Raw genomic sequence first — 22739 nt, 5'->3', positions numbered from 1 at the left:
ACAGGGGAGGTCACACAGCTAAGCCCTTATTTTGGTCCTTTCTTAGCTTTCATTATTCATTTATTTATTTGCTTATTCATTTATTCATTCATTTATTTGCTTATTTATTTATTCATTCATTTATTTGCTTATTGATTGATTGATTTGTTTATCTATCTATCTATCTATCCATCCGTCCATCTATCTATCTATCTATCTATCTATCTATCTATCTATCTATCTATCTATCTATCTATCTATCCATCTATCCATCCATCTATCTATCTATCTATCTATCTATCTATCTATCTATCTATCTATCTATCTATCTATCTATCTATCTATTAAAAAGCTTTACCTTCTGTCTTTTTTTAAACCCTTACCTTCCATCTTTGAATTAATACTGTGTATTGGTTCCAAGGCAGAAGGGCAGTAAGGACTAGGCAATGAGAATTAAGTGATTTGGCCAGGCTTACCCAGTTATTAAGTGTCTGAATCCAGATTTGAACTCAAGTCTTCTTGACTCTATCCATTGTGCCCTCTAGCTGCCCCTTCTAATGATTAGATCTGCCTCAAAATAAATTGGGCTGTTTTTAAGAGGTGGATGTTTTCAAGCAGAGGCATACAGGAGATGTTAGACTGCTTTGAGGAATGGGTTAGATGATGGCTATTGATGTTGCTTCTCCCTCAAATGGTGGGATTCTGCTCTAATGATAAATAATGACCCAGTAAATTTTCAAAAACACCATATGAGGGCTGATTTCAAACATCGTGTCTTCCTAAAGCCCCCTCCCTGCAGATAACAGATTACTCCAAGCTTTGAGGACCGCTCCTATCCAAATGCACCCATTCCAGGGCACTCTAGCATCACTTAAAACGGTCCTCCTCTTGGCTGTAGGTACCCAATTTCATCAGCAGCAATACAGTTGTTGATGTTAGATATGGTGAATGTATTGGCTTTCAGAGTCCAGAACTCTCCAAGTCAGAATAGAGGCATCCCCAGAAATATCCCAATCCACTCTACTGATGTAGAACCAAGAATGAGTCCATAAGTCCCTTCTTAGCACAACACCTAGTGCATAGTAGAGACTTCAGATTTTTTTTTTTTTGACTATCAGTTATTCCTGCTGAGTGACTCAGTTTTGGAAACTTAGCTCCTTCTCAATTCTTTCAGTCTCCTCTCTCTTTTGATTGAAGGACTAAAAAGGTAGACTCTATCCAATTCCTCCCTTTCCTTTAGAGAGGGCTGAGCTCTGAACTTTCTAGCTAACTCGCCACTTCTCATCAATAATTCTGCTTTATTTAGATTCCGAGGAACATCCACAGCAGAAAACTGGTCAGGGCTAGGCAATGGGAGTTAAGTGACTTGCCCAAGGTCACACAGCTAGGAACAATCTGAGGCCAGATCTGAAACCAGGACCTCCTATCTCTAGGCTTGGCTCTCTCTCTATACCTAGCTACCCCCACAGACTGTCAGTCCCTTTACAAAACATCCCTGTATATTTCCTGAGAATCTGGGATGCAGAAAGTATTTTTCTAATTTTTACAGAAACTAATTTTATTATTTTAGCTTAGCCTAAAGTTAAAATTCCTCTAAAAGGATCCGTGTATGGTTCTATACCTCCAACCCTTTCCTGTTTTCTTCTACTAGTTTATAAACTCCTGGAGAGCAGATGCCTTTATTATTTGAATCCCAAAGCCTAGCACAGTGCCTGGTACAAAGTGGACATTAATAATAGGCAGTAAACATTAACATTGTATTGAAATTGAAAGCAATTCTGACTATGATACATGATTTGAACAGGACTCCTGACCTATTTCACCTTGAGGTCTTAGATTCTCATTCCTGACACCCAGCCCAGCAGACAAGGAGGTCTTGGATTCAAATTAGACCTCGGGCATTTTTTATCTGTGTGACCCTGGGCAAGTCACTTAACTGCCATTGCCTAGCCCTCCCCCTCTTCTGCCTTGGAACCAATACACAATATTGATTCTAAGATGGAAGGTAAAGATTTGGGAGGAAAAAAAGGGAGTTGTCTCTGGTAGCCTTATTTTTAGTAGGATCTTTCCATTCAGAACTCTCATTTCCATCACAGTCCACTGAATAGGTAGCAATACTTAGTTAGACATTCAAGGGCTTCCTAGATGACAGTTCTGAAATCACTTTCATTCTTGGTAATTCATCTCAGCCCTTAAAAAAAGAAAAATTTCAGGCTCCCACCTTGAATGCTTTAGGGGGAAAAAAAAGCATTTAATCCATTCCAGTGACAATTAGTCTTGTAGTCAGTGGACCTGAGTTCAAATCAGGTCTCTGTCACTGACTACCTACGTGACCTTGGACAAATCTCCTTAAGTCTCTGAGTGAAGATAGCTTAATGTTTTATACTAATATTTATATTATTTATAATATTATATATCAGATAACTGAAGAGCATAAGTATAATGTATTCTTCTGTTGTAGAATTATAATTATATTTAGAATTATTTCTATTGTATAATATAATGTATAATTATGTATGATCTAATCATATGGCAGAATTATAATATAATATTTTAAATATTTATATTTATTTGTAATTTTTAATTTCTAAAACGAGTCCATTGGCCTGGATGGCCCCTGAGGTTTCTTTCAGATCTGCATTATTATCTGATGGTCTGATTTAACCCAGAAAACCCACAATTCGGTGCTCAGAGCCTAAAAGGACAATTTGGAAATTAAATAAAAAAGGGAACTCAAAGATAACAGTGCTGTATAGCAGCACCCTCATACCCTCTCTTCTCCTCGGCTATACTCACTGCCTCTCATCACCACGTCATGCCCCATCCTTTATCTTTAAAGAATATAGGGAAAGACCTGATATGAATTAACAGCCAAGTAAGCCAACTATTCTGTTTGCGTTTATGAATGGGTGTTGACACACAGTGTTTATTTTCTGGCACAAGGGCTTAGTTTGTCTGTTCTTAAACGTGTCTAACCTTTAAATGAAAAGGGGCTACACAATCCCTAATAAAATTGGAGTCTGAAAAGAAGCAAGAGCTTTTAAGGATAAACTGTCAAAATTGGATAATGAAATCTAATTTTCAGCCATTATTATATCTAAACTTTCCATCTTTACTCTTGATCTGGCTAACAGAGAAAGAATCGAGAAGGAAAAAAAGGAAAAGAGAGAAAATATCAGTTATGTATTTTTCTGTGTCTCTCTGTCGGTTTCTCTCCCTCTGTCTGTCTGTCTGTCTCTCTCCCCCCTTTTACACCAGGTGTTTGCCATTAGAGGGGTAGACATCATACACCCCAAATTTCCCTAAATCTTTGGATATACATGGATGTATTTTTTAAAAATAAACCCTTACTTTCTATCTTAGAATTGATACTAAATATAAATTCCAAGGCAGAATAGAAGAAAGGGCTAGGCAATTGAAGTTAAGTGACTTGTCCAGGGTCACACAGCTAGGAAGTATCTGAGGCCTATTTTTGAACCCAGGTTCTCCTGACTCTAGACCTGGTACTCTCTCCAGTGGGCTACCTAGCTGCCCCCACACTAATATCATAATGCTTGTCCCTTTACAAGAAGCTCTTACCCTTTTCCTGACACTCTGGGATAGGGAAGGTATTTTCTTATTTTTCTTATATTTCTTATTTTTACTGAAGCTGACTTCATCATTATGGCTTAGCTTGAAGTGAAAATCCCCCCCCCCCCAACAGGATCGATGTGTATTTCATTTTTGATTCAAGAAATGTACACCTCATGTTTTTAAGATTGCTCTGTATGGATGGAAGTTGTGGGGTTCAATCTGTCAGGAAGAGATATTGCTAAAGTTAAAAGACCCCAAATCCCAGGAGACTTTCAGGATCTAAACAAAATAAGCATATGGCTTTCTTTTATGTATTTCTTTCATACAGGTGGGATCTTTGTCGGATGTGCTAACATCCTATTTGCATTTATAACCTGGGAGATAATTTTGGATGGCAACATTTGGAACGTAAGTTAGAATTCTGAAACTAGAAAGTAAATGGTCTTATGCTATAAATCTAACATTAATCAGCTTGGATCCATGCGCCTCAGTATTTAAGAGAAAAAAACACACCCCAAACAGACAGTTCTAAGATTTGAAAATATATTTCTTATGAGAACTGATGGGCTAGGAGAAATGAGAACCATGCTATTGTGCAATTTTTTAGCCTTCTTTCTTGATCATTAAAAAATTTTAGTAGTAGAGCCCAAATAATAGGGTCGATCCTAAGAATTTAGCAAAAGGGGAAAATGTGGCTTTTTGTCTAAAAGTATTTTAATGAAGAAATCCATATAAGAAGAATTAAAGAAATGAATGAGATCATGCTAATGTGCAACCAGGTGGCACCATACTTCATAGAGCATTGGGGTGGAGTCAGAAGATCTGATTTCAAATCTAGTCTCAGACTTTTTGTAGCTGTGTGATTCTGGGAAAGTTACTGAACCTGTTTGCCTCAGTTTCCTCATCTGCAAGACAAGGATAATAATAGCACCTACCTTCAAGATTGTTGGAGGTATGAGGTATGAGAAGTGAGATAATAACCGAGAAGAGTCTATCACATGTTAAATAAGTGCTAATTGCTATTATTAATTATTATTATTATTATTAATGGACCTCAGGAATGACTTAGGTTTAAGTTATGTCCTGTAACTTTTTCTACCATATGACTTTTTGCCTTTTAAAGCCTCAGTTTATTTGTAGTACACAGATACCTATCTCTAAGGATTGTGGTAAGGAAAAGAGAGAAATTCCACCAGTTTATCAATATAACTTATTATTTGATTCACTTTCTGCTTTCTTGGCTTACAGGGTCATTACTGTGATTAATATTATACCAAGCTCAGGTAAATGAAGGCAGCTTTAAATGAGCAAGTAGCATCCCCTAAACACGAGACCCCTTCTAGAGACTTGGAGAGAGATTTTTCTCAAGTTTTAATTTCTTGGATTAGCCCATCTGGCTCTTAGAATCCCTGGTTTCCTTCAAGAATCAACTCTGTAAAGCCTTTGGTGATCTCCTCAGCTTCTTCCCCAACCTATTCTGTATTCATTTTGTAGAAACGTTTAATATGCTTCATGGATAGGTGCATGTTTCCTGCTCTATCAGAATGTAACCTTCTTGAAGGCAGGCAGGCAGGCAGCATGGTGCCTGGCATACTGTAGGTGCTTAATCAATGTTTGCTTTTTGATTGCTTAGTTTATTGATCTTTTTTTTGTGGATGACAACAATAATGTCTGCACTTCTTAATTCCTTCTAGGATCAAGCCCAAACTCCTCCAGTTGGCATCCCCTTTGCCAAGCTGGCATGAACTTCCCTTCCCAGGTTTCTCATTCCTCTCTCTCCTTCACCCAATCTTTGAGCCTGCCAATGAGACCTCTCACAGTTCCTCACATATGACGTTCCTTTTGTTGTGTCTGTGGCTCTGAATAGTCTGTGCCCTCTGTCTAAAATGCTCCCCCTCCTTACTTCTGCTAGAGACTGTCGATACCTTGGATTGACTCCTAGACGATGCTGAATTTGGTCATTTGTGACCCAGAACCTGAATGGAGGATGTATGGTACTGGGATCCCACTGAAGCATGGGACAGCTGTGTGGCACAGAAGAGTTGGGAAGACCTGAATTCAAATCTGGCCTCAGACATTTATTAGCTGTGTGACCCTAGGGAAGTCACTTCACCCTGGTGGCCTCAGTTTCCTCATCTGTAAAATGAGATGGAGAAGAAAATGACCAATCGCTCTAGTATCTTTGCCAAGAAAAAACCAAAATGGGGTCATGAAGGACCCAATGCAAGGGAAACAATGGAACAACAATAACAAATTGAATGTTTTGCCTTATGGATTGGTGGGAGAAGGCAATTGGAGGATTCTCTTCGATGGTTTAATAGACTTCCACCTTATTATCTATTTCATGAGAGTCCTTCCACCCTTCAAATGAGATATTTGTAAAGCACTTAGCACAGTGCCCAGCACATAGTAGGCACTTAACCAAGGTTAGTTCCTTCCTTTCCTCTTGCCCAGCACATCGTAGGCACTTAACCAAGGTTAGTTCCTTATTTCCTCTTCCCCCTTTGCTTTTTGGATTTACCTTGGTTGTTTATTGGCACATAGTAGGTGCTAAATAAATGTTTATTGATCAGTTGATTTATCCCATAAATGTTTTGCTTAAGCTGTCATACATTCTATTTGTTTATTGATAAGAAGTGGGGCTAGAATCCTGGGAGAAAATAAAAAGGCATTTTGGAGAGACTTTGTAGGAATTTAATGGGTTATATGATATGCTCCAACACTAGAGGATCCATCCAGCTCTGAATTCAATTATGTGTGTTTATCTGAAGGTAGCTTAAAAGTCATTCAGTGGAAAAAGTACTGAGGACCCAAGATCTAGTCCTGTCTTGGTCGCAGTGTGACTCAGTTTTCTCCTCTGTAAAACAAAGAGGGAGGGTTGGACTAGATGAACCCCTGAGGTCCCTTCTAACTCTAAATCTATGATATTTGAACATCCACCTAGATGGTCCAAAAATGATTGCTAACATCGCCTGCAGGACAGCTTACTGTGTGGGTGGGGTGGGACTCCTTGGGACCATAACAGCTCCGTATTTGCCTCTGAATGAATCTGATACTGGATGAGACATTTCTGTCATCAAAATGGCAGGCATCTTGACAAAACAGACCCCTATCATGCATTCCACTTGCCAGAATCCTCTGATTGGTGCAGCTGAATGTCAGATGTCAGATGTCAAAGTGGTCCTACTTAGATGAAATGAATCAGCCAGAAAGGCTGGAAAATCAGTCCTGCTGAGTGAATTTTCCCTGACTTGTCCCTCTCCCTCAAAGGGAGTAGTCCTCACCTAGATGATCACAGGCCTGCTTTTCTATTCCATTTATCCCTGGCTAATTTACCCCTACAGGCATTATGGAAATAGACATTAACAGAGAACTGGACTTAGAACTAGAAATAATAATAATAATAATAATAACAGGTGCATTTATATACCACTTGAAGGTTTGCAAAGCAATTTGCTTATAATTTTAATAACTAACATTTATGTTACTTTGAGGTTTAAAAATTTATGTTACTTTGAGGTTTAAAAATAACATATGTTATTGATTCTCATAACCATCTTGTGAGATAGGTGCAATTATTGTCCTCCCCCCATTTACAGATGAGAAAGCTGAAGCACAAAGCAGTTAAATAACTTGCCAGGGTCACAAAGATAATACCTGAGGCAAGATTTGAATTCTGGTCTTCCTGATTCCAAGTCTAGGCTCTACCCACTGAGCAATCCAGCAGACCCATCTAAGAGGGATACTCTATAGTCTATAATAGACTTCACTGTAAACATGTCTCAGAAGTAACTTATAAAAGAAGTCAAAGCACTGTGTTCTTTTTTGGTCTCCCATTGGAGCCCAAGCGTGGTTTTGGCCAACCCCATTGGAACATGCCTCATCGAATGGCAATACCAAAGAAGAGGGATGGAGTGAGTTAATTTGACCTTTTCCTAACTCTATAACTCAATGTCAGCCTCCCACAAAGCTTCAAGCCATGACAATATATTGAAGCATTAAAACAAGCCTTGTGTGATTTTGTCAGAGAAATGGCGCCACTGATGGGTCATGTTTTTCTCCAGAAGCTCTAGCTCAGGGCTGACCTCAGAATCCCTCCCTCCCCTTGCATTCCAGACCCAGCCACCTTTCTAAATAACTGCAGCAAATGTCCCAAGTGGTGGATTTCTTAGCACAGTATTTGGCATATGGCATGTGGAAAAGAATGTTTAAGATTCATTCATTCAAAAGGAGACTTCAGTAGTTTGGGAAAATCACCTCAAAGCAACAATGAGTTATTAATGAATTCTTCCTTTTTCTAAGATAGTCCCCAAAAGGAGCTCACACTCAACACCAAGAAGCCAGGAAGAGGTGTTAGTTAATAGCTAATAATATTACTTTAGTATTTCTTCTGTGCTTGACATCATGCAAAACACTTTACAGACAGTATTTCATTTAAGCCCTACAACAATCTGGGTGGTAGGTGTTATTATTGGCCATCTTATTTTATAGGTGATGAAATGGAGGCATTAGAGTGGTTAAGTGACTTTTCTAGGGCCACAGAGCTAGTAAGCATCCAAGGCAAGATTTGATCTCAGGTGCCCCTGACTGCAAGTCCAGAGTTCTATTCACTGGGCTACCTAGCTTACTACTACTACTACTACTACTACTACTACTACTACTACTACTACTACTACTACTACTACTACTACTACTACTACCACTACCACTGCCACCACTACCACTACCACTACTACTACCACTACCACTTAATACCACCACTCCACTACAACTACTACCACTACCACTACTACTACTATTACTCCTCCTCCTCCTCCTCCTACCACTACCACCACTACCACCACCACCACTATTACTACTACTATCACCACCACCACTACCCTACTACTGCCACTACCACTTAATACCACCACCACCATCTCTGCTATTATTACTACTACCCTACTATTAATGATGATAATGATGATGATGATATTCTAACTTTTATACTTTTGTGCTGATCCTGCATTTACAGGTGTGTATGTGTGTGGTTAAGAGTAGTTTCTATTGCTGAAGGATAGAAGAGTCATTTATGCTCTTTGCCCTCCTATTCCCTACCAGAAATGAAAACTAGAAATCCTCTCGTCTGCCCGATTTGTCTAGGTAATGAGAATTTTCTGCTTTCTGTGAAACGAATGTAGCTCTCAAGCACAAGAGCTGAAATCTCTCGCTTAGAGACCAGTTTAATAGCAGTGACTAAAAGGAGATATGGTTCTTTGCTAACCTTCCATCACCAAACATTTATTAAGCATTTGGTCCAATAAATTTTCGGTACACTTATTTGCTTTAGTTTATGATTTTAGTCAAGAACAAAGCCATTATATGGGAATAAAGGATATGCACACATGTATGGACAGACAGACAAGCATTTTTCATAGCCGTGTTTACTGTACTGCCCAGGAGTTCTTTGCTCATCACTGACCCTGAATTCCTTGGATGGATACAAGGTGACCCTGATGGCCCTCACTTCACCTCCTCCCCACCCCCACCACAGTAAGTTCTCCTTTGAATCAGTCACATGAAGTTCACCCTTCTCATCCTAGTCTTGAGAGAATAGAAATGCTTATGCTCTCCCCCCATATTATACTTGACCAAACAGGAATGTTGTCCATTCATAGGTCACATCTACTCAGTGGAAACTTTGGCACCATGACCACTAAAGTCAATCTTGGATACAAGGAAAATAAAATGCTATTTCATTTCCCATCTGAGGAAGCAAGATGCCTTTCTATATCCAAAGCCTAGCAAGTTGCCTTCACACTTAATAAATACCTATTGACAGACAGATAAGGAAAGACCAAAGTTTTATCTTTGAGTTGTTGTACACTTTGTAGATGTTTCCCAGTTGTAGGCACTAATACTCATGGGATCATCAGTGGAGATGAGGTCAGGGATTTTCCTACAAGCCTGAGAGAACACAACTCTAGAACCCATCTAGAACCTTATATTCATCTGCCTGGAACCAAAAAAACAAGTCAACTGTATCACAAGATTTCATCATCAACTTATTTGGTTTTGTACACATGTATTGTACAAAATCTCCTTTTCTGTTTCCAGTGTGGCCAAAGACTTACCGCAAAAGGTGTCCATTTAGAAAGCATTTGCTGCTAAGTAGTGGAGAAGACCAATTAAAGCCTTTGACCCTCAAATAACATGCCAAATGGCTTCATTAAAAATTAATGTTATCTCCATTGGGCCCTCAGTGAGGCATGGTAATCCTCTTATTTTTCCTTAATTGGCTTCTTATCCCACCTCCCTTTGGCAGCTGATTGAAACCTTTCTCCTAAAGTCCTCTACAATTCATAATAGATAATTATGCCAGCCATTAATTTTACTGAGAAAATAATCCATCAGAGATGAAATGAAGAATATTTTCCCTTGGTACAACTAACCTTTCCATCATTATTATATATGACTCATTGCATTCTATAGTAGATCCACACTGGCCTTTCTGTTGTTCCTTTCACACTACATTCCATATCTGGTCTGCCATGCCTTTGCATTAGTTGCCTCCTATGTCAAGAATGCACACACTCTCCATCTTTACTCCTTAGAACCATTTGTTTCCTCACAAACTCAAGACTACCTTTCCCATGAAGCATTCTCTGATTTCTCTTGATGCTAGTGTTCTTCCCCCAAATTCGTCTTGTATTTATGCTTTATATATTTATATTTACTTACATATATACTTCTTGTCTCTCCTGGTAGTGTATAAATTCCTTGAGGATATGGGATTGGGGAAGAGCATCTACTATGTGTGAGGCACTGTGCTAAGTGCTTTACAAACACCTCATATGATCCTTACATAACAGTCCTGGGAAGTAGGTGCTGTTGTTATCCCCATTTTACACTTTAGGAGAACAACGTTTAAGTGATTTGCCTAGGGTCACATAGTAAGTCTTTGAGACTGGATTTAAACTCAGACCTTCCTATCTCCAGGTCCAGTGTTTTATCTATTGTGCCATGGTAGCTGCCTAGAGACACTTTCATATTTTGCTTTGTAACCCCACCCCAAGACAAGAATCCTAGAGGTAATAAGAAGCCACTGTAATTTATTAGATAGGTGGGTAATATGATCAGACTATTTAGAAAAATCACTTTAGTGGCTGAATGAAGGATGGATTAGAGTGGGAGAGACTTATGGCAGGCAGACCCACCTATACTTACTGCAATAATCCAGGCATGAGGTGATAAGGGTCTATACTAGGGTGGGAACAGAGTCAGAAGAGAGAAGGGGGAATACTTCAGACATTCTACAAAGGTAAAATCAAGAAGAAATATGCAAAAGTGAAATCAACAAGAGATGCTGCAAAGGTGAAATTAAGAGGAAAGATGCAAAAGTGAAATAGACAAGAGAGGCTGCAAAGGTGAAATCAATAAGAGATGCCTGCAAAGGTGAAATTAAGAGGAAATGATTCAAAAGTGAAATAGACATGAGATGCTACAGGTGAAATTGACAAGAGATGCCAGATGAAATTGGCAGGCCTTGATAACTACTTGGATATAGGGATGTGAGAGTAAGGAGTCCAGATCACAAAGGTGGAGGCCAGGGGGAGAAGGAGCAAAAAACCCTAATCCTTCTCCTTAAGCAGTCTAGCAGAATTTTTTCCTCTTTTACAAATAACATCTGAAATACAAATCCATATCTTTTTAAGCTTTATAGGCATTTTACATATGTCCTCTCATTGGATTCTTGTTTGATAACTCTGGGAGGTAAGCAGTATGTCTATTTTGGGTTATGGTCTAGACAAGTGATTTCATAGCCATTTGGACTTCTGGCATGCATACTCCCTTAACTAATGCAGATCAACTACTCATTTGTAACTGATAGACCTGAAGAACTACCCAGGTTTCTGAAAGTTTCTGACTTATCCATGACCACATAGCAAACACACCTTACAGGGAGGAGTCAGACTCAGGTCTTCTTCCTGACTCCAAGCCTAGACTTCTATCTGCAGCACCATGCTTCCTTTCAATGAAGGCATAATTATACCTACTTTCCAGTTTTAAAAAATGAGGCTAAGAGAAGAAAAATCACTTTCTTCCAATCTGTAAGGATCATCTAGTTCTAAATTTCCTTGATTCTATCTGGCTTAGCTCATCTCCATTCATCAAATTCCCCTAATAACAACCACATTTCTCTTTTGTTTTGAGTTAATCTAAATACACTTGGTGTCAGTGCTTCGTATGTAGCAGGCCCTCATTAAATGTTCAATAAATCAACATTTGCTGTCACAGTGGTGTGTAAGATATTCTGTGACATCTAACCTCTAACCATTATACTTCATTTGACTGACTGAGAAACTATCTGGCAGGATAGTCATTAGAGCATCCTAGAATTAAGTACAGTTTAATAAACTATATTCAAATGCTGTCAGGATTTTTAAAAAATTAATTCAATAACTTTATATTTAGTTTGTTTTTGCTTATCTCATATTTATTTAAGTTCAATTGTTTGAACCTCTCAGAGGAACTAAGCTACTGGGGCAGAGATTGATCTCTATTTCCGTCATTATACCCTAGCATGGTATCTGGCCTAGTGGAAGGGATTAATAAGAATTTTCTATAAAGTATAACTAAGTATTTATTGAATTGAGTTGCAAAGAAAGAGGAACTTAAAAAATTGATATGTAGGAATTGTCCTTTAGGAAGTGCTCTCTAATTTTATTTTGAGATGGCCAATTATTTTCATTTTATTTTATTTTTAAAATTTTAAATTAATATTTGTTTTCTCAATCCTTCTTTCTAATTTAAAGGGGGGGTGGGAGGATAAACACAAATACATACAGTTAAGCAAAACAAATTTCCATATTGTCCATGTCAGTCAACAAGCATTAAAAACCTACTATATGCCTGGCAAAGGACAGTTCCTGCCCGCAAAGAACCTACAGTCTACTAGATCAGACAGCAGGCAAACAATTATGTACACAAGATATAGACAGGATAAACTAGAAATAATCAACAGAAGGAAAGAAGAAGAATGAAGTGGTTTTGGAAAAGATTTCTTACAGTTGAATTTTAGTTAGGACTTGAAGAAAGACAGGAGAGCAGGAGAGAGATATAAGAAGGGAGAGATTTAGAGGCTTGGGAGATGGTAAGTGAAAAGGCCTTCCTATATATGCCAAGACGTACATCTTATTCTGCTTGAGCCTCTCTGTTAGGAAGTACGAACAAGATCCCCATCAGACTTCTGGAATTGTAGTTGGTCAGTCATTACAAGCAAATCATCAACTATTATGTATCCTAGCCAAAGAAGAATTTCTTGGATCAGCAAATTTGTGTCACAGATGGGACAGGAACCAAAGTCTTCCTGACTCTAAGACTGGTCCTCTTTGGCAAAGGTCAATAGATCTCAGGAAAGCTATTAAAGTAGCTTCTCGTTGTTGAATGCTGCCTTCTCATGAGCCCTCCATACTGTGATACTTAGCAACTAATCTTAGAATTTCTTGTTAACGTCAATTCCAATTACTAAGTAATTGGCTTGAACACACCATTGTGAATTTCTATGGTTATATGCCAGGTAATTATCTGGTTTTTATGTTCTCGGCAAAATAACTCAATGTCCAAAAAATGTTCCAGTTGGGCTGGCCAATGGCCAGCCATATGCCTTAGCCAACCAATGTCTAGGAGGTAGCGATTAATCAAATTACTCAAATATTTGATTTCCAATGGAACATGCAGATAAGAAGACGGGATGGCCAACATCTGCCAATTGCCAAAGGGTTCAACTGCAAGGCAGGAAAAAAGTCCTACCAGAAGATAAATATAAACCTATACAAAAGCCCGGCACAAAGACCATTGCCTTTGGCCTCTGTCCACCACTGGTATTTTGGATGCTTCATAGAAAATACCAAACACTTAAAACTTCAATTACATCTCCCTAAGCCAGAGCATCTCTCCCAGTGATAGGAAAAGGACAAGTTATTTGTGAAATCTGTGGGCAGTTATTTATTTCTTTTCCTTCTGAGGAGTTGCAGAATATTACATATGATCGACAAGAACCATCAATCTAGTTGTCTCACATTTTAATTTGTGGCTCATAATGATCACTGGTCCCCAGGAGGGTTGCTAATGGAAACATGTCCTGATAGGGCAGGGCAGTGATGGTACATATAATTGCAATCCACAGTTTATACAAACAGCAATTTAAAAAAAATCATTGGAGTAGGGAATAAAGAGGAAGAATAAAGAAGGAAAATGGCAAAAGAACATGGCAGCCAACAACAAAAGTGGCTTGAATGTCACTAAAGAACGTTCCTTTTTATAGTATAATAAGCTTCGTGACAGTCAGAACTATTTTTGCCTTTTTAAAAAAATCTCTAGAACTTAGCATAATGTCTGGCACATAGTAAGTGCTTAATAATGATGTCTGGTTGATTCATCAATTAGATGAATGAAATCATTCATGCCCAAGACAATCCCTAAGTATCAGTGAGTCAGGTTAATAAGTATTTATTAAAGGGCGAGCTAAGTGGCTCAGTGGATTGAGAGCCAGGTGTAGAGACAGGAAGTTCTGGGTTCAAATCTGTCCTCATACATACAAGATATTAACCTCCAGAGCCTTGGGAATAGTAATGTCCCCTAGTCTACCATCACTGCGTATAACTGAGGCATTATTAGGGGAAGAAATCCATGTAGAGAAGAGGCTTATACTTCTTTGCTATCATGAACACCAACATCAACGGCCACTAGAGCTATGGAAGCCCAAGGGTCCTCAGAGGGGCAGCAATGGCTCCCTCCTACCCCTGGCCACCAGCCTTGCTTCCAGTCGAACTCCTATAACCATCATCCCAGGAGAGGAGAACTAGCATCAGCATTTCCCAAGCATTGGCAGTCCCCATCGCCCAACAACCATAGCAACTGAAGACACAGTCTATCAAGTTCTTTTGACCAAAGTCTTTGGTACCATCCAATGGTTCAACATAAAAAACTGGATATGATTAAAGGAGAGACGTTACCATTTGCTTTGTATATGGGTTGTCTCTCCCATTAGGATATGAGTCTGGATTGGATTCAGATCTTCTTGTCTCCAGGCCGAGGGCCCTAGCCACTGCACCATGTAGCTGACTTCAATAATAATACAAACAATAATATTAAGGAGTCACTATTTGGGAGAAAGAGCCTTAGAGGGTGCCATGGAATTTGGACCATCCTAACAGGGTAGCTGGTGTGGTCATGCTGTTATTTAGCTATTTTCAGTTGTGTGTGATTTTTTTTGTGACCTCATTTTGGGTTTTCTTGGCAAAAATATTGGAGTGGTTGACTATTTCCTTCTCCAGGTCATTGTATAGATGAAGAAACTGAGGCCCACAGGGCAGGAAAATCTGAGGCTAGATTTGAACTCATGAAGATGAGTCTTCCTGACTCCAACTTGGATACTTTATCCACTGAGCCACTCAGGTTGTGGCCATGAGGCCAATTCAATGAGAGAATAGCACAGAGATTTTGAATAAACACATGTGGATTGCTTCCAAATGGCTAAACTGAAAGCAATTTAACAATCAGTGAAGTGGCAGGACTATATGCAGACACATCTGTGCTCATTGCATTCACTTGTACATCATTAACTAGTATTAACTAGTTTTTTTTTTTCTGTAGGATTTTAGTAATATGAAGTTTCTATAACAGACACTAGCTGAGTAAACGGAGGTCAAGGAAGGTTATTTCCCATACTCAAGTTCACCTAAGTAGTATCAGAATCAGAATTTGAACACAGGTCCTACTTTTTATCCCAACGGCTCTTCCACTGTGTATAAATGGAGATTTTGAACCATAGACTTCAATCCCCAGAAGTCCTTGGTATTTCCCAGAATTCCCTATAATCTCACCTGATTCTCCACCTGGGCGAGATCATAATTAGTATTTAACTGGCAGTAACGCCTCCCACGCTCTCTCTGCCATTGCAATGATGTAGGAGGTATAGTGGTAAGCTAAGCTAAGCACTGGGATTTTGAATGGACTAATCAGCCATGGGCACGTGGTTTTTATTTGTATCTTCTTTATTCCTTGATTTCTAATAATCCTTAATAAACCTCATAAAATATAATATTTTTATTACTAGAGATAAAATTAATTTTTACAACTGCACCAACCTACTACAGGTTTGGTCCAGAATGTACTTAGTTGTCCTGGGATTCATACATGGAATATCTATCTATTCACTAGAATATTGGTTTGCCCAGAACCACCTTATTCCTGGTCTGTGCCAGGAAACAGACAACGGATTTGACAGAAGATGGGAAGATGCAAGAATAAAGCTCTCAGCAGACTTAGGGAGTCCGCAGGCTGGGAAAAGGGCACTGACCTGGTGATGATCGCCAAGTGGGGTGGGCTCATGCAGGCCCCCATGAAGAGCACCACGTTCTCATGCCGTGTCTGACGGTAGGCCATGACCTCCCGCTTGAAGGCCTTCAGCTGGTCCTCATTGTCCCTCTCGATATCAATAAGCCTTATGGCCACTTCGCCATGCCAGCGGCCATGATACACCTTCCCAAATCGGCCCTTGCCGATGAGTTCGCCCATCTCCAGCTGCTCAAAGGGGATGTCCCACTCCTGGAGGAAGATGCTGGTCTGGCTGGCTTTTCGAGGGAAATTGCGGGCAGAGAGGAGCGAGAGGTTCATCTCCTCAAAGTCATCTTCTGATTCCTCAGCTTCATTGTTCCCCTCCTCATTCTGTGTCAGGCAGGAGAGAGAAAGGAGAACCATTGTAGAAGCATGATATGGCGATCAGAATACCAAGGCTTGGAAGCAAGCTATCTGACCCTAATTTCCCTGAACCTAGTTCCTCCTCTATAAAATGAGCAGACTGGACTGAAAGGCCTTGAAACCTCCCTCTGGTTATAAATCATAAATCTTGCTTAGATCAACATTTAATATTATATCACGGAATTGTGGGATTTTTGGAGTTGGAAGGGGCCCTCAAAGGTATCTGCTAAAGACCACGTTAAAACATTAAAAAATTGAACATTTAAAAAACTCTCAGTTAATGGTATAGAAACGGGTCTTGATCAATGACACATGTAAAACCCAGAGGAATTGCGTATCGGCTACAGGAGAGGGTTTGGGGGAAGGCAGGGAAAGAACATGAATCTTGTAACCATGGAAAAATATTCTACATTAATTAAATAAAAATTTGAAAAACAAACAAACAAACAAAATACAAAGAAAAAAAGAAAATCTGAGTCAAAGAAACCACTATGGGATCCCACAGTATAAATATACATGACTTTTATTATTAATAAATATTTCCCAATTACATTAAAAAATAAAAATCTCTCAGCAATAATCTCTCACTGTTACGAGGTCATTCATACATCCTTTGCTTAAGGACTTCCACTAAGGGAGGACACATTTGCTTCCAAGGCAGCCAATTCTTTTTTTTTTTCCGTTAAGTTGTAGGAATTTATTTTAAATAACATACCATTGATTAAAAGGGAATTCATGATAAAAATAGAAGATACTTGAGGAAAGATGTGGGGAATGGTCTTTGCACACACTCTAAGCTAACAATAAGGCAGCCAATTCTACTTGGGGATAGTATGGTACAGTGAACAGAATATTAGCTCTGGAATCAGAGGTTTTGTTGTTTAGTCATTTTGGTTGTGTTTGACTCTTCATGACTCCTTTTGGGTTTTTTTTGGCAAAAATACTGAAATGGTTTGCCATTTCCTTCTCTAGATGAGGAAACTGAGGCCATCAGGGTTAAGTGACTTGCCTAGGGACACACAGCTAACATCTGACTCGTCATGATCCTAATTGGTATCAATTTGACAAAGATACCATGATGGTCTGCCATTTTCTTCTCTAGATGAGGAAACTGAGGCCATCAAGGTTAAGTGACTTGCCTAGGGACACACAGCTAACATCTGACTCTTCATGATCCTAATTGGTATCAATTTGACAAAGATACCATGATGGTCTGCCATTTTCTTCTCTAGATGAGGAAACTGAGGCCATCAGGGTTAAGTGACTTGCCTAGGGACACACAGCTAACATCTGACTCTTCATGATCCTAATTGGTATCAATCTGACATATACTGAAATGGTCTGCCATTTCCTTCTCCAGCTTATTTTATAGATGAGGAAGTTGAGGCAAACAAGGATTGAATGACTTGTCCAGGGTCACTCAGCTAGTAAGTGTCTGAGGTCCGATTTGAACTCAGGTCCTCCTGACTCTATCCACTGTACTACCTAGCTGTCCTATGGGGTCAGAGGTCCTGGCTTCAAATATTGCTTCTGATGTTTGTTGCCTATATGATCCTAGACAAATCACTCTAATTCCCTGAGTCTTGGTGTCCTCATTGGGAACAGGAAGGAGTTGAGATTAGATGGTCTCTATGACCCTTTCCAACTCTAGATCTATCTTAAGCAACTACTTATTTGGAAGCTTTTCCTTCCATTGTGAGCAAGTCACCCCTGTGTTAATTTTACCACTGGGACCAAGCAGAACAAGGTTAATAATATCCTTTCCACATGAGCATCCTTCTCTGCCCTCCTCCCACCCCATTCCAGTTTTTTCTTCTTTCTGCAGGATAAACACCCCCAGATTCTTCAATGCACCCTCATCTGTCCTAATCTGCAGCCTTCCACCACTGGGTAAGAATCAAGAAAATCACAGATTCTGGAGAGTTTTCTGAGCTCCCAGTATCCTTTAAGTCCCACTCAGACCTGAACAGGAGTTCACCTGAAACATCCCCAACAAGTGGCCATCCTACCTCTGAATAACTCTTGTGACAAGAAATTCAGTATCTTGTGAGTTATCTTGTGTCCTTTTTGAAGATCTCAGATGTCTCTGCCATTTCCACCAAATACACATTAACCCTAAATCTTTCTTTCTGCAACTCCTCTGATTTCTGGAGCTAAGTAGAATATGCACATTTCCCATAGACTATAAGATCTTTGAGGGCAGGATCTTTTTTGTTATTTTTGTGATCTTTTGTGATCTTAGTATCCCTAGCACTTAGCCCAGTGACTGACTCATGGTAGGTACTTAATAAGTGTTTGATAAATTAAATTAAATTGGTGATTCTAGATCTTCCAGAGAATGACTCATTCTTATGGATATTAAAGGATGGAATTCTTGTTCAGTCATGAGTTAGACTTGATTCTAGATCTTCCAGAGAATGACTCATTCTTATGGGTATTGAAGGATGGAATTCTTGTTCAGTTATGGGTTAGACTTGATTCTAGAACTTCCAGAGAATGACTCATTCTTATGGATATTAAAGGATGGAATTCTTGTTCAGTTATGAGTTAGACTTGATTCTAGATCTTCCAGAGAGTGACTCATTCTTATGGATATTGAAGGATGGTATTCTTGTTCAGTTATGGGTTAGACTTGATTCTAGATCTTCCAGAGAGTGACTCATTCCTATGGATATTGAAGGATGGAATTCTTGTTCAGTTATGGGTTAGACTTGATTCTAGAACTTCCAGAGAATGACTCATTCTTATGGATATTGAAGGATGGTATTCTTGTTCAGTTATGGGTTAGACTTGATTCTAGATCTTCCAGAGAGTGACTCATTCTTATGGATATTGAAGGATGGTATTCTTGTTCAGTTATGGGTTAGACTTGATTCTAGATCTTCCAGAGAGTGACTCATTCTTATGGATATTGAAGGATGGAATTCTTGTTCAGTTATGGGTTAGACTTGATTCTAGATCTTCCAGAGAATGACTCATTCTTATGGATATTAAAGGATGGAATTCTTGTTCAGTTATGAGTTAGACTTGATTCTACATCTTCCAGAGAATGACTCATTCTTATGGATATTGAAGGATGGAATTCTTGTTCAAGTTATGGGTTAGACTTGATTCTAGATCTTCCAGAGAGTGACTTATTTTTATGAATATTGAAGGATGGAATTCTTGTTCAAGTTATGGGTTAGATTAACTGGCCTCTGGGGTTTCTTTTAGTTCCCCCCTTCTGTGGTTTGGGAAAATGGATAGTGACATCATGATTTTCCTAAAAGTATATTTTTCAGCTATGTTATCCTGTTAGCATTTCAATATCTTTAGGAGGGGGGAAGGTCAAAGAGTCATTGATTTTCCAGATAAAGAAATTGGGGCCAAACTAGATGAAGTAACCTAGGATCAAAGCTAGCAGGGACCTCAAAGATTATCTAGACAAACTCCTTCATTTTACAGATAAGGAAACCAAGGCCCAATAGGGTTGTTGGGTTTAAAAAATTCTTATCAGTGGATCAATGTGTTTAGCCTTTTCTTTGTGTTTAGCATAAATCCTATCACATAGTAAGTGCTTCATAAATATAGATTGATCCATTTGAGGCAATGATTTTCTTGGGACATAGGGACCGCTAGTCATGTTAGCTCCAAGGAATGTTGGGAAAACCAAGAGGTTCTGGGTTGGTGACTCCATCCACTTGCCTTTCATTCCTCCAGGCCTCACAAAGAGTGGGAGCCCACTAAACATTTGGTGTACCCTATTGACTTCCCTGATGGGTTCATCTGAGTCTAGCATATGATCCTTTCTACCCCCATCTCCCCTGCTTTCTCCCATCCTCTCTAAAGCACAGGGTTGTGGATCATGACCCACTATCCATTTCCTCTTCTTCCAAATTATTTTTTTCCCTTTTTCCATCAGACAATGCTGACTCCCTGCCAACTTCCGGACAACACGGTTTCCAATGATGTCCACATATAATGGTCCATTAAGCCCCAATGCTGAGAGTAGTCAGCTTATTTTAATTATTCCTGAGTTGGGCTTTGGAGGGCATGGGGTGGATGGCCAGCCCCAGGCCACACACCGCCTTCCCCCCTCCCAACCCCCAATCTGCCTTTTCTCTGTAGACACTGGTTTCAATCCAAGTTTCAGCTAGTTTAGGCTCTACATGAAGAAAGTTTCTTTGAACTTCCCATGGTTCTCACCTCTGACGTTGGCTCCACTTCAATTTGAAGTAATGGGTTTCCTTCCAGGCTTTAGGGGATAAGAAAAAAAATAGCTTTAATTGATGGTTACACGGAAACTCAGACATATTGACTCCAGCTGTTTACATACATAGTTACAGGGTTTAACCGGAAAATTGATCGGGCATTGCCGTTGCTCTGTATTGCTCCATTTCTGAAATAATCTATTAACCAAGTGGGAATAAATCTCAGATGCTGAGCAAGACAGTTTCAAATATAGTAATCTTTCTAGGTTCTAACAGGGGCAGATGCCCCCCTTCCTCTCTTGTTCCTGCCTCCTCTTCCCAGTTCTCCCCATTTCTTTTTATGTTGTTGAGGGGCTATTAGGAATCAAAGAACTTCATAACTCCCACCAGCTATTTTCCACTTACATAGCCCCTGCAATAATAATAAAACCAACAATCACTAGCATTTATACAACACATTAAGGCTTGCAAAGTATTGTACAGTTTTCTTTTTTGACCCACACAGCCACCTTGGGAGACTGAAAATTTCTTTGGATTCCCCATGTTGTTACTGTTATTGTAATTGTTCGGTTGTTAGTGTGGTTATTATCGTTCAGTCCTATCTGTCTCTTCGTGACCCCATTTGAGGTTTTCTTAGCAAAGATACTAGAGTGGTTGGACAGTTCCTTCTCTAATTCATTTTACAAATGCTGCTAGGAGGCACAGTGGAGAGAGAGATAAGCCTGGAGTCAGGAATAACTGAGTTCAAATTCAGCCCCAGTTATTTCCTGGCTGTGTGACCCTGGGCAAGTCATTTAACCCTGTTTGCCTCAGTTTCCTCATTTGTCAAATGAGTTGGAGAAAGAAATGGCAAACCAGCACAATATCTGCTGATTAAACCCCAAAAAGGATCATGAAGAGCTGGACACAACTGAAAAAGGGGACCACTTTTATCACTATTTTACCGAAAAGGAAATGAAGACAGAGGCAACATAACTAACCTACAGCCACAAAGTTAGTAGGTGTCTGAGGTTGGATTTGAATTCATATTTTCCTGACTCCAATGCTAATGCTCTTCCCATTGTGGTACCTTACTTCTGGCCTTCTTTACCTCAATCCTAGAGTTTTCAAGGCGTTTTCTCATTGGTTTCTTGTCCCCCTGTTCTCCTCTCCAATCTATGCTCCATGCAGCTGCTAACTCAATTTGCCTGCAGAACAGGGATGGCTTCCTCTACTCAAGAAGTTTCAAGGGCTCCCTATTGTCTCTAGGATAAAATACAAACTCTTCTGTTGGGTATTTAAAGCCCTTGATAATCTGCCTTCACTTTGACTTCCAAGGCTATTTTATAAGACTCCCCTCTATCAATTTGATCTCTTTGCCATTCCTACTCCCGACAATGAATCTCTTCCCTCCATGTGACAGGCTGGCCTCATGCCATGGAATAAACACCCTTTCTCAGCTCCTTTCAAGGCTCAGTTCAGGGTCCACTTCCCATTTATGAACCCCCTTCTTCACTCTAGTCATTAATGTTCTTCCCTAATCCCCAAATTACTTCATATTTGCTTTCCACAGATCTCCACAATGTCATAGACCGAGAGCTGGAAGGGACTATAGAGGTCAAGAATCCCAAACTTCTAATTTTACAAATGAAGAAACTGAGGCAGAGAGAGGTTAACTGACTTGCCCTGGGTTCCACTGCTTGATTCAAAAAGCAAGATCTGAATTCATTTTCTTGATTCCAAGTTGAGTCTCTCCCCACTTGTTATATTCCATGATCCCTACTCTCCTCCCAGAGTAGATGGTGAGATACATGATGACTGCTGTGCTACCTGGCCACTAGTTGTTATTATTCCTCCTATAGTCCTTTCCTATTTTCCAAAAATGAAGCTAATACATTTCCTGGAAATGTAATGTTTTCTGATATCGTGGATGCTAGGAAGGCACTAGCCCTGCTGTCAGTGGACTAAATCTCTAGCACAATTAGCAATAATTGGAGAGTGCACAGCCAAGGGTCCTTTCAACTCCACTCTGAGATTTCCAAAGAGCAAATCATTATTTGTTATCTCTTCTATTAACCGATTATTTAAAGCAAGACAGACTGGAATTGCAATAGAGACAGCTGATGTGATGAGAAGCTGAGAGCTGAACCTGGTGGACAATGGCAGCTGGCTTGTCTTCTCGGTCCCCAACAATAAAATAAGGTCCTTCTAGCCTTTGTTCCATTTCTGATCCTCGTTATTACAGCAGAAGAGGCTATTGCATTCCTACTACTC

General features: G+C 39.5%; 1 protein-coding gene across 1 annotated transcript in view; it reads right to left on the bottom strand.

The window, feature by feature from the left end:
• Positions 1-22739, bottom strand: part of LOC100023537 (kinase suppressor of Ras 2) — a 341593-nt gene that overhangs the window by 80319 nt on the left and 238535 nt on the right. The window contains exons 10-11 of the mRNA XM_056821664.1: positions 20482-20530; positions 15896-16263 (exon numbers count right to left, since the gene is read on the bottom strand). Coding sequence (XP_056677642.1) covers positions 15896-16263; positions 20482-20530 — 417 coding nt within the window. The remainder of the gene's footprint in view (positions 1-15895; positions 16264-20481; positions 20531-22739) is intronic.

This window comes from Monodelphis domestica, chromosome 3 (assembly GCF_027887165.1).
Source record: "Monodelphis domestica isolate mMonDom1 chromosome 3, mMonDom1.pri, whole genome shotgun sequence".
Classification (NCBI taxonomy): Eukaryota; Metazoa; Chordata; class Mammalia; order Didelphimorphia; family Didelphidae; genus Monodelphis; species Monodelphis domestica.
Note: the sequence above shows the minus strand (reverse complement) of the source record. Positions and strands in the feature narration are given on the sequence as shown.